This window comes from Manihot esculenta, chromosome 1, assembly GCF_001659605.2.
Source record: "Manihot esculenta cultivar AM560-2 chromosome 1, M.esculenta_v8, whole genome shotgun sequence".
Classification (NCBI taxonomy): domain Eukaryota; kingdom Viridiplantae; phylum Streptophyta; class Magnoliopsida; order Malpighiales; family Euphorbiaceae; genus Manihot; species Manihot esculenta.
This window is the reverse complement of record NC_035161.2, coordinates 30,344,551-30,356,827: the sequence shown is the minus strand read 5'-3', so window position 1 is coordinate 30,356,827 and position 12,277 is coordinate 30,344,551. Positions and strand designations below refer to the sequence as shown.

General features: G+C 34.0%; 2 protein-coding genes across 8 annotated transcripts; one reads left to right on the top strand and one right to left on the bottom strand.

Annotated features, from left to right (window-relative positions):
• The first annotated feature begins 129 nt into the window (after window positions 1–129).
• On the top strand, window positions 130–9,358 carry LOC110618038 (transcription factor HHO5). Of its 7 annotated transcripts, XR_006350856.1 has the most exons (12): window positions 130–285; window positions 534–597; window positions 1,007–1,053; window positions 1,248–1,340; window positions 1,549–1,631; window positions 4,154–4,357; window positions 4,559–4,942; window positions 5,130–5,206; window positions 5,706–5,884; window positions 8,220–8,455; window positions 8,529–8,793; window positions 8,877–9,358. XR_006350856.1 is itself a non-coding variant. In XM_021761052.2 (8 exons), the coding sequence occupies exons 3-8, from the start codon at window positions 1,031–1,033 to the stop codon at window positions 5,838–5,840; spliced, it is 906 nt and encodes a 301-aa protein (XP_021616744.1). In that variant the 5' UTR covers window positions 130–285; window positions 534–597; window positions 1,007–1,030; the 3' UTR covers window positions 5,841–6,127. The 7 variants fall into 7 exon arrangements, 1 of the variants encoding a protein (XP_021616744.1); XR_002488459.2 differs by lacking the exon at window positions 1,248–1,340 and having other exon boundaries at window positions 8,877–9,357; XR_006350855.1 differs by lacking the exon at window positions 1,248–1,340 and having other exon boundaries at window positions 130–431; window positions 8,877–9,357.
• Window positions 9,359–9,376: 18 nt separating this feature from the next.
• Window positions 9,377–10,637, bottom strand: LOC110629411 (cytosolic sulfotransferase 12). The gene has a single exon (XM_021776373.2). It carries the CDS (start codon window positions 10,559–10,561, stop codon window positions 9,632–9,634), a length of 930 nt encoding a protein of 309 aa, XP_021632065.1. The 5' UTR covers window positions 10,562–10,637; the 3' UTR covers window positions 9,377–9,631.
• Window positions 10,638–12,277: the final 1,640 nt, after the last annotated feature.

Here is a 12,277-nt window from a genome sequence, read left to right as displayed (position 1 = left end):
CTTAATTATTTATTAAATATTTTATGATTTAATTTTTATAATTTTAAAAAATATATGAATTGATTAATAATTTTTATAAAAAATTTTGTAGAGACTAAATAATAAATGTCATGAAACCAAACGTTGGATTCTAGTTTCGGTTCTTCCCAGTGTTAGTTAGGCTAACTAACGATAGGATCATTTGCCAAAAGAGAAGGCCGGTAATGGCCAAGGAGCGTAGGAGGACGATGACGACATCGGAAACAAGAGAACGAAGACTCTGGGTATCAGCTATAGCGTACACTGGTACTTAATACACCAAATTTCACATTTCATTTTGACAATCGCCTTCTCGATTTCTCGAATTGTCTGTCTCAAATATTCAATCCTTTTCTCTCCTTCTAAGTTCTGAAAAGCTACAATTCTCGACGATGATAGAAGATAACATAATAGTAATAAGATGTTTATTGGGTTTTTTCTTCCCCTTCTTCTCATGTATGCGAAATTGTAGCTTTTTTTTTATTTGTTTTAATTTGAATGGTTTTGATATGTAGAGGCAGAGCTTGAGGAACAAGGAACAAGAAGGCAGTCCTCCTTTATTCCCAACCCTTCAATGAGGTAAACTTTTCTGTTCCAAGCTGAAAATTTGAATTTGTTTCAATTTTTTGGGCTAGTATTATTTTAGGCATCCCATAGATTTCAAGGGGAAGTTCAATGGCAATTTAACATTTAATTTTAGCTTCATATATATTTAAGCTTCAATTTAAGGTCAGCCCATCCAAAGCGTTAACGCAATGCCCTTTTTATTTTTGTTCTTTTATCTATGGCCTGAAATAAGAATCTTATGCATTGTCACCATTAATCATCTTGCAGAATGTATAGTGCAATTTTATTTGCTATTGATCAAACAATTAGGTTACGAGTGAAAAGCTGGTTATTTTATTGATTCATTTATTATTATTATTAAGTTTCAACTTTCTTGTAGTTCTTGAGTTTTCCTCACTGATAGTTGTGCTTTTATGCTTAGGAGGATGCATAGTTTGAAGCAGTCATGATTCCAAATCATTTCTTGAGGTACTCTTCCTAGTTTTCTTCCCCTTTTTATTTGTCTACTTGTTATCAAATCAGTCAAATAATGGTGGATGCTACACTGTGGATTAACCTTGCAATGAAATTTCTTCGCCATCATTTCATACCTTTTGCAATTACTGCTTTTTTCGTATAAAAGAAAAACTAAGTGCCCAATGATCACCCTATCATGCCTGTAGTGATTAAAATGAAGGATTCATCAAGGGGACATCAATATTTCTTGAAGAATAAGAAAAGTAATAAGAGATTGAAGCATGTGAAATGGAAAAATGGTAAACTTTATTTTCATTTTGCAATCAATCACCGACTAGAATCAACAGATTCTATTTAAATGTGTTACCTGTTCATTTTAATGAGATTGTCTTGAAATATGAACCTTTTTTCTGCCAAGCTGAGAAACAATTGAAAGCAAGTAGACATTGCTAAAGTAAGGGGTTTTGATTTTATAGGTAACAAAATCTCAAATTTTATTGTTTTCAGGATTGAAGAAGAGATAATAATCCTCATTCTAAAATGGAATGTAAAAAGGATCAATCGTGAGCAGCGTGGCAGAAGTGATAAAGGTAAAGATAAGGTTAATGGCTGTGGTACTAATAATAGAAGGATACCTAGAAAATAGATGTGTAGAAAGAGAGGAGGGAGCGGTAAGAGAATATTATAATGTCAAAGTAGTTGGAGGAGGAGGTTGTGAAGGTAAAACAGAATTGCATCATCAAAACAGGCAGCATTTTATAGGATTACTTAGGCATGTTAACTATCTTCCATTGAGTGACAATTTCTTCACTATATGCTTAGCCAGCTTTTCTTATTTTGCCAAGAACAAAAAGAAATGAAAGGGGTACAGGGTATGTTACACCTTTGGCAGAAAATATTGCATTGGTCGCATTTGGACAACTCCCATTGCACTTATATCGGAGCCAAAACCAAGTGTGTCTTTGCAGATGAGGCATTAAGATGTAAATCTTTGTCTCAAATTTCAATAAACTTGATTTTTAACATTTGAGATTATTTCTGAGGTGCTTACCATGAAACCTACATGTTATTCATTTCTAATATAATTTTGAGATCCTTGGTGTTGAGATTACCTTTGATCTTCTTTCTTGATTAATTGTTATTCCTTTTCATCAATTCTTCACTTACTTTCATCTTTGGTTATGCTGAGCTGGTTATTAGATTCCCTTTTTTATTTCCTGTACTTCAATTTGTTGCTTATCTCTATTTTTTTTTTTTTTGTGGGTGTTCTTTTCTTTACTTTTTCTCCCTCTTAATCAAACTATCTTCTTCCTTTTCTAGTCTCTTTAGTTTCTTCTTTCCTTTTCTGCTGATGCATCAAAATCTTTTTTCCCTTTAAGTATTTCTCTCTCTTTGATTATCATGGTATGCCACACTTTCCCTTCTACCTCTCTTTCCATGAACATTATCTTATCTAATCATCTTGATTTTAATTTAGGTTTACTAAAATTACATTTTTTAAATTCTCAATTTCACCCACTTACTTTGAAAAGGATAACAGAATACTTAATTGTGTTCGCACTTTCTAAATGCATATAAGGCAAAAACTAAGGAGATTCGTGAAAGAAGAACATGTGTACTAACGCAACATAAGCTATTGATGTCTGAAATCCTAGGGACTTAGGACTACCTGAGTCTGGAAAAAAAAAATATAGGAAGTAGACGTTTATTTTATAGAAGTGCTCTATTTGATTTATGATTCCTTATGAGAATTGAAATTAGAGTCCCTAATCGTAATGTGATTAGAGTTGCAAAAACTCTATAAAATTTGGTAGATTATACATGATATTTGATATTTCTTTGAGCTAAATAACTGTAGAATGTCGCTTCTCTTTAATTTAACAAATTGTTACTTACCCCCTAATTCCCAAATACCCTATTGGTTCAACATCAGCTATACAACATAAGATTTGCACTTTCATAACTCTCATTATGTTAATGTAGAAAAGTCTCACTATGTTGGTGGATGGAGTTTTCAGTATAGTTGTCAAATTGAAATTCGCATTGAGAACTGAAATCTTTATTTTGTAGATCAAGAATTGAGAATCTAATCAAATATTAAAATTTGGTAAAAGTTTAATTAAAAATAGTATGTGTTCTAGAAAATAAGTAAAAAATATATCATAAAAACATATTTAATCACAAACATGATCTATAATAGAATAACTTATTATGTTATATAGTTTCTACATTATAAATTATAAACTCATAAAGGAAAAAAAAAAAAAAGAAGAGGGAAAAGAATGAGTAGTAAGAGAAAAATAGTCAAAAACAAAGGTTTTATGTGCACTTTCCATAGCAAGAAATGAATAAAACTTTAAATTTTGAAAGTATGAGTTAACACTTTAAAAAATTATCAATTGAATCGGCTATAGACTTCGTTGATTCATATTGATTCACTATCAGTTCGGCACATTTGCAACTAACCCTATAGATTAAAATCGCTAGGATGTGTAATGGAATCGAGAATTATAAGATTTGAATCCAAAATCATTGTATTTACCCTATACGGTAGGAATAGACTAGTCGTAAGATTTTAACAACAATAGTTTCAAACCCAAAGTCCCCACACTTTCTAGACCCTTTTAAAGATATGAGGATACCAACCGAGTTAGACATAATTGGTAATGTATTAACTTTCCCCATAATAGGACTATTTGGTTCTACGTTTAAAATTTTTTTAGGAAATCAAACCAGATTCAAATTAGAAAAGGGTCCACATGCCACCGACGACAAATGGGATATACATGGCATGCAGTGACTGAAGAAATTGCATTAACTCTCAGTTACCATATTTTACTTGATTTTTTATTTTATTTTAATATAGTTTAGATGTCAAAATGTGATAGAATGCATGAGGAATCCGGCATATGTAATCTAATTTGTCGTTTGGGATACCCTGAAACCATTTTCAATATATTACCTGTTTCTGGTTGTTTTTCTTTTCTCTTTTTTCATATAATCGCGAACTCCTTCCCTCACTTATATCCCTTTTCTTAGGCTTCACAAGAACAGCAAAGGGAGGTTTCTTAAAGAGTGAATTTTTTACTCAGATTAATGATGGCTTCCTCAGGTCTCTATGCATTTGGCTTGGGTCTCAAACTGTCCTATGTGCCCCAAAGTCTTCCCAATGCGATAAAAGATTTATCAATCGGTGAAAGCAACGAGGTCAAACTATTGTTATTGAATGATTACCTTCTCAAGTGTCAAGAAGAAATGACTTTCACTGGAGTTTTTAAGCAAGAACTTCCTCAGAGCAGGTCTCTGCTAACGGATGGTTGGTATTTTTCTTTTCTTGCTGAGTTTTCTTTCTTTTTTTTTTCTCCATTATACAGATATTTGTTTATATTGTAATTAGTATTTCACAAAAAAGAGAAGACAGATTTGTTGATGGATTTTAACATTTTCTTAATTGATTATTTTAATATAAGGATGTGTTAAGTGTGGATGTATAAAGATTCAGTTTTGATGAGTGCAGCAATTGAGGCTTTGAAAGAGGAAATGAGGAAAACAAGGATCGCAATGGGCCTTGAATCTGAGAGTTCTCCAGAGGATGTCTTAGCAACAAAGAAGAGGGGTTCTGATGAGCAGCAAGGGTTGGACCTGAATAATCCATGTTCTGATCAATGGAGTAATACTCCTACTCATCACCATCATAACAAGGAGCAAATTTGTGGTAGTTTATCAATTGATCCTTCTCCTAGCATGGAGGTGAATTTGACTGTTGGAGAAAATCAAGAACCCGTGAGTTATAAGATGAAACCATTAACGCAATGTATTTGGAAAAACAACCGGAGATCTTGGACACCGGAGCTTCATGCTAGGTTTGCGGTGGTTCTTCATCTGCTAGGTGGCCCTGAAGGTTGTTTTTATTTCTTCTTTATTTTAGTTTATTCATATCATGAATCCTCAATCATGGGTTTTCTTTGTTTAAGGCATTAATATGATGATCGGCTCATTGCATGTCTTGCCTCCTTTTATTGTATCTGATGCGGTGATACCTTTTCTTTGAAATGTCTTTTGGTGTTTGGTTTATTTTGTGTGCGCAGTGGCTACACCGAAGCAAATAAGAGATCAGATGCAGGTTGAAGGGCTGACCACTAATCAAGTGAAAAGCCATTTGCAGGTTTCTCATTTCCTTGTTTTCTCTTTAAGTTTATACTTAATCATTTTATTCCTCACAGAAAAGTGCAAATATTTGATGATCAATTATGTGTCAGTCTTATCAAAAACATTGTTTAAACTTATCAAGTGTAAATGGCTTGATTTTCCAAGTTCATTTCTATTGTTGACTGAGATAAAAGGGATAAATAATTCTTTTTTTTTTAAAGCATTGTTAAAGTGAACACTTGTAGCTGAAGCAATTATTAATCAAGATGCGTATATGTGCAGTCCTTATACTATTAGGATTGAGTAGTCTATCCTTTAGCTTTCTTATTGTCATAGCCAGGACCAATAAACTTATTGCTTATTGAAAACCATAACACCCAATAAGGGCTAAATCAAATTTGGAAAAACTCACTTATCTCTTAATTATTACCGTTAAATTTCATACTTTTTCTGTCTTTAACTAATATAGAGGTGAAGGATAATCTAATGTCTGCCTAATTGATCATATGCTACAGAAGTATAGGATGAACTGGAGGAGTTCACCAGAGGGTGCGGCTGATCCCCAGCGGAGATCAAAGTTGTTCTGCAGGAATCTAGCAAGACCACCAAGTGCAGCAGCTGATGCCATCAACATGGAAGAAATAAATTAATTGAAGACCTTGCAGAGACAGCTATATATATTGCCAAATCCAAGGTGTCCAATGCATATGAATATAAAGTGTTTCAATATATGAACCTTCCTTGATGCTTATCTTATGTGTAGTTTTTACTAGAGGTATAGCTAAGACTTTGTTCTCTTGTATGCATGTCTTGCAGTGTCTTATGATCCTGTTTGCATGGATAATAAGTTGCATATTTTCCATAAAACAGCAGGATAGAATATGACAATTAATTACTAGACTTGCAATTATCTATGAAGTCTCCTAAGTTGTTTTAAGTTCATGTTCAGTTGTTGAATAAAATTTCCTATTAGTTACTTCAAAAAAAATTTAAATTCTATTCATTATAGGGTATAAATAGGTTTGTCTATGTGATTTTTGAATATATATGTATGCAATGGATGAAAGTTTCCTAATGTGAGTTAGTCTCTATATGCCTTTAATAATTAAAAAAGATGATAACACCTAGTTTATGAGTTTCAAGAGTTATTATAAACTTAATTTTCATAACTAAAATAGTTTATAAAACATTACCAAACGAAGGCTATGCAAAGTCAGCTTTTAAGATCTTCCATCTAATATTTAACTTATTGGGTAACCAAATAAAATTTCTCATTAAATTTTTAGTCAAATGGTGATTTTTTTTTTTTTTTGGAAAAAAAAACTGAAAACTGAAAAAGAAGGGGAAAACAGTGTGCTGAAGAGGAATACAATGTGCTAAATTGTCTGATAATAAATAAAGATTAGAGTAAATGAGGAAGATATTAAGTGATAACATTTGTCCAACAGTGGGAAATGTAGTAAAAAAGCACTTGGAGATTGAAGGAACACTTGTCAAGGTTTATTAATGGCGGAATCTCATTTCTCAGTAGAGAAGAAAGAAGAAAAAGTAGGGATATGAAACAGACTCAGACCTTCAAAAATCCTATAACCTCTGCAAGACAAATTATGCCATCACAGATGCACAACGTGGATTATTATTATTTCTGCCCTAATTTTCATACTGACAACCAAGTGATGTTTTCCACCACGCCAAATGCGTGCCAATGCATTCACTCAATTCCACTTTCCATTGGGAGTTTATTTTTGTTTTTTGAATTTCTCAAGTAAATGAAAATTTAAGTTTTTTCAAAATAAAACTCATTGAGATCAGTAAAACAAGTACATGGTGAGACTAAGTATTGGCAATTTATACTAGTAATCCCTCAGTTTGGATGTTATTATGCAGCAGTCCCTTATCTTCAATTTATTACTACAAAATCACTCATTTCTAAAAATATTATATTTTTCATTCATTTTATATCTGAATTTTTCAATTTAAATATTCTCTTGATCTATAGTAATTGGTAGACCTGATTCAATGAAGAGAAAGTTATATAAGCATGACTTATTTTTATTATTGATTTGCTCCAAAATAACATAAAAAATTGATTTATTTTTTTCCGAAAATTATTAATTAAGGATATGTAACAGCGACAGAATCTAAGGGCAGCAACATTTACATGATGAATTGAGAAGAGCTTATATGCAACTAAACCAGAAAAATTGCTGCAAAATGCTATAGACCACCCAAAAAAAAAAAAAAAAGAAGGGTGAAGAAACAACAACGACTTGCACTTGCACTTGCACGGGGATTTACAGCCAAGTAAAAACTATGGATTCATGGAAGAGTAGATGCCCTTTCAAGGTAAATTATGGGATCAAAGTTATTCCTTGTAAGAAGGTGATGATTCTTCTTGCTACCATGCAAGCAAATTCATATGAAAAAATCAGACCTTACTTGCAATTTGATTCACTGGGTATATATTCTTGCATGTTTGTTTTATGGTCTGTAGAAGACTAATCCCTTCTTCTTGATAGTTACTAATATTACTCTTTAGTAACCAACATCGGCTAGCTCAATTGCAATGAAAAAAAAAAAGGATGAATTCTTTACATGGGTTTGCAAAATTTTTATACGTTTCAATTTTTGAATCCTATATAACCACAGTGATCAAACTTTTTCACACACAGAGGAAAGCAAGCTTTTCTAAGAGGGAAAACTAAAAAAGAAAGAAAATGGGTTCTTCTCTAGAGCTGAGTTTGAGTCTGAAACCTTCTTATTGTGGCCCCAAAAGCATAGCCGACTTATTGAAAGATGTTTCCTAGATTGATAGCTTGTCAGATAAGTTGATGGTGTTGAATTACTATGTTCAAAAACACCAGGAAGAACTTTCTATGATTCAGACCTTTGAACAACAACTTCCTCAATGCGTGTTTCTCCTGATGGATGGTCTTATTTTTTATTATTATTACAGAACATCATTTTTATTTCTAGTTATCCTTTGATGTCTGTCTTGTGTTTTTCATTTATGTATGATTTGGTTACAGCCATTGAAAGCTTGAAGGCGGAGGAGGTCATGAAGATAAAAATGAGTAGAATCTCTGAAGCCAGTGAACAGCTTCTAATGGAGTGGAAAAACTACAAAAACATGCAGAGTTCCACCTTTGAAAAGTACATCCCAGAAGAAAAAATTCACTTTGTGAGCTCTTCTTCTCAGGTGAATGAGCTTAATCACTGTGACAAGAAGCAGAAACCAACACTACTGAACTCCTGTCCAATCCTGGTAAACAAACCTTAAGCACTTTGGATTTTTATTCTAATAAAAAAGAATTAATTTGTTTGCGAAATCTTTTCAGGCAAGCAAGTCTGATGGGATATCTACAATGAGGCTGTGTTCATCTACTCCGGCGCTGGCAGTCCTGAAATGGCCTGGTCAGGAGCTTGCAAAAGGCTCAAGTTGTAACAGCTTGAACCAAAGTGTGAATGAGCAACCTCTGAAATTTGAGTCCCAGCCAATAAGGCCAAAGCCTAAAGAAATGAAACATTACAGAAGATCCTGGACACCAGAGCTTCATGCCAAGTGAAGGGCTCACAATTGATCAAGTAAAGAGCCATTTGCAGGTAACAAAGGTAGAACTTTTTGAATATTTTATCTTTTTTTTTTTTTTGAAAGGAAATGATTCTAGCTATTGTTTTAATTTCAGAAGTTTCGGCTTCAGATTAAAAGAACACAAGCAACCAAACAAATCCTCTAGGATGTGTGGAGATGGTTCAGGAACCATGGACATCAGAGTTGTACACTACAGAGGAATCTAACCTTTGACGACAAGGGATCCTGTTCAAGAATACTAGTTTAACCTAAATACTTGGTAGTAGCAACTCAAAAACATGCCTTTTTATGGGATGTTTATGGTAATGAACTGCTTTATGTAACGCTGTTTTAGAACTTGCCTTTTACTTAGGTTGGAGTAATATATATTTTCCAGAAGGAATATGATGCATTTTTGTATAAGATTCTTGCATCTTACAAGGGATGAAAGAGCACAGACGAGCTTTTTCATTTGATCATTGAAAGAATGGCAATATTTCTGACAAGCCCACATATTGTGGGGGCAGAATTAGCTCTGCTAGAGCATCTATGTTTGTGGTTTGCTATAGAATTGAAATCATGTACAGTAACTGACATGTACATAAAAAAAAATGAATCCAGAACAAAAACAATATTATATTTTAATTCAAAAATTTCTCAATTTGAGCTAGCTCATATTGAATTTATGCATTTTTAATGCTACATAATTATTAAAACAACACAATCCACTGATAAAATAAGAACTTGATTATTCATAAACCCAATTTCACCAACATAATCACCCAAGAAGGATAAGCTGACATTTATTCAATCTCTACCTAATCAATGCATGCATGGAGTTGAAAAGTTTAAGAAGATGAAGCATTTTAATTAAAGATCTAAACCAGAACCCTCCAGTTTTGTTCTTGTGATCTTGTCAAGTCTCTCTTTCATCTCCATTGTTAAGTGGTTCTTCCAGTCACCAACCAAGCCACGCCTATAATAAGAGCTATGAGCAAATCCAACTCTAGGATCTACGCCAACTTTGTTCACCTCCAAGTCCTTAAGCCTTTCAAAGCTACACCTCCACAGTACATCGTCAACATCTACTTCTTCAACCAGAGGCCTTCCAAGAAAGGATGCTAGTTTCTGCACTTGCCCTTTTGGGTCTCTCTTCAACTCTTCATACTTCAAGAACAGTATTCTTTCAGGTTTTTTTAAGCTCTCCTTCCAATACTGCACCACATGATCGTGGAAAGGCCCAAACGGATGGATCCCTTTGCAGAAGCTCTCAAACGCCTCGTTTAAAGGGTATGCTTCTTCTTCCTCTAGCCTTGCCTTGGCGTTCATGAAGTGCCAGAGAGACACAAACGTGTCCTTAGGGTCTCGAGTGATGTAGACAATTTTGCAGGCAGAGTTCTTGATAGAATCTGAGAGCATGGAGAATGGCAAATGGGTTCTGAAGAGTCTTGGAGAAGGGATAATAGAGAGATCAGGGTTAAGATCTTCTTGGAAAATCTGGACTATAGATGGTATAAGAGCATTTGGGTGGTGCTTGATTAAAGGATCATTATCTTCACTTGGACCCTTATAGTTCATAATGCATGGTATAAGAGCTTTGAGCCAAGTGGTGCCTGTCTTCATAGAAGAAGCTAAGAGAATATCTTCATCATGGGCCTGAAACCTTGATTTTGCAGCTATGGCTGCTTCAAGATGAGGCTGCAAGTACCAGAAGCCTTGCCACTGGTACAACTCTCCATTGCTGTCTCCCCAACACCTCTCTCTAGCCAGTCCACCAAAAACAGACTTGCTGGCCTCCATTAATTACCAGGCAAGTAAGTTGAGAAATAATATATCATCTTGCTTCTTGGCAACAGCGTATAACATATATATAACGATAAGGATACGGCTAGCAACCATACTGATAGTGTTGAATGTTGACTTAAGAACTGTTTTGAAGGTTATTTGAAGATTAGATCATTATTTGTTATTCAATTGCTATTTTCTAGGAATAATCAAATATGCTATCGATCATATTTAATATACATAATTATTTTGTTTATTTTGTTGAGATTATGTTATTTTGTATGCCTATATATTTCTCTGTAATCTTGTATCAATAATATATTAGCTTTCATAAATTTCCTCTTAACATCTTTTCCTCTATTTCTGAAAAATATATATCTTACACAGTGGTATCAGAGCTCTTATTTAAAGGACCTGTGAGATTGGGTGAACCAAAATCAAACCCAAACACCAACCCGTGAGATGGAGGGAGAGTCCAGTTTTGGTGCAATTACTCCACCAATATTTGATGGGGTTAATTACAAAGCTTGGGCTGTTAGGATGGACGCTTACCTCAAAGCTTATGATCTATGGGAGGCTGTAGAAGAAGATTATGATGTTCCACCACTTGGAAATAACCCAACAATGGCTCAAATCAAGATTCATAAAGAGAAGGTGACAAGAAAAGCTAAAGCCATGAATTGCCTGTTTTCCGCTGTTTCGCCCTCGATTCTCAATAGAATTATGCAAAAGAAGTCTGCTGCAGAAATATGGAAATAACTTGAAAAGGAGTATCGAGGAAATGAAAGGTTAGATAATATGCAAGTCATGAATTTAATTCGTGAATTTGAAATACAAAGGATGAAAGAATTAGAATCGGCAAAGGAGTACGCTGACACACTTCTCGATATTGCCAATAAAGTGAGACTTTTTGGCAAGGATTTTTTTGACTAACGAATTATTCAAAAAATCCTAGTTACATTACCTGAGAAATATGAAGCAACAATCTCATCTTTGGAGAATTCTAAAGATCTGTCGAGTATTACCTTGGCAGAACTTTTAAATCCTTTACAGGCTTTGGAGCAAAGGAGGCTTATAAGGAATGAAGTATCTGTAGAAGGTTCTTATCAAGCACATTCTCGAACTGGAGATGGGAAACTGACACAAAGGACAAAAAATGCCAAAAATTATCCACCATGTCCTCACTATAAAAAAACAAATCACCCTCAACAAAGGTGTTGGTAGAAACCAGATGTCCAATGCAATAAATGTGGTCAGTTATGACATATTGAAAGAGTATGCAAGGGAAAACTACAAGAAGAGGTTGAGGCTAAGGCTATCGTTGATGAAAATCAAGAGGAGTACTTATTTGTAGCGTCATGTGTTGCTACAGACAACTCTGAAGGATGGCTTATAGACAGCGACTGCACAAATCATATGACATATGATCGGGAGTTATTTAAGAAGCTTGACACAAGCATCATCACCAAAGTCAAAATTGGAAATGGTGAACGTATTACTGCAAGAGGCAAAGGAACCATGTCCATAGAAAGCTTATCAGGTCAGAAACTCATTTCTGAAGTTTTATTTGTACCGGATATTGATCGAAACTTGTTGAGTGTTGGGCAGCTGCTAGAAAAAGATTATGAAGTATTTTTTAGAAAAAAATGCTGCACAATTATTGATCCTGAAGGAAGAGAGGTGTTTAGGATCAAAATGAAAGGCAAAAGTTTTGTTCTTGACATGCTGGAA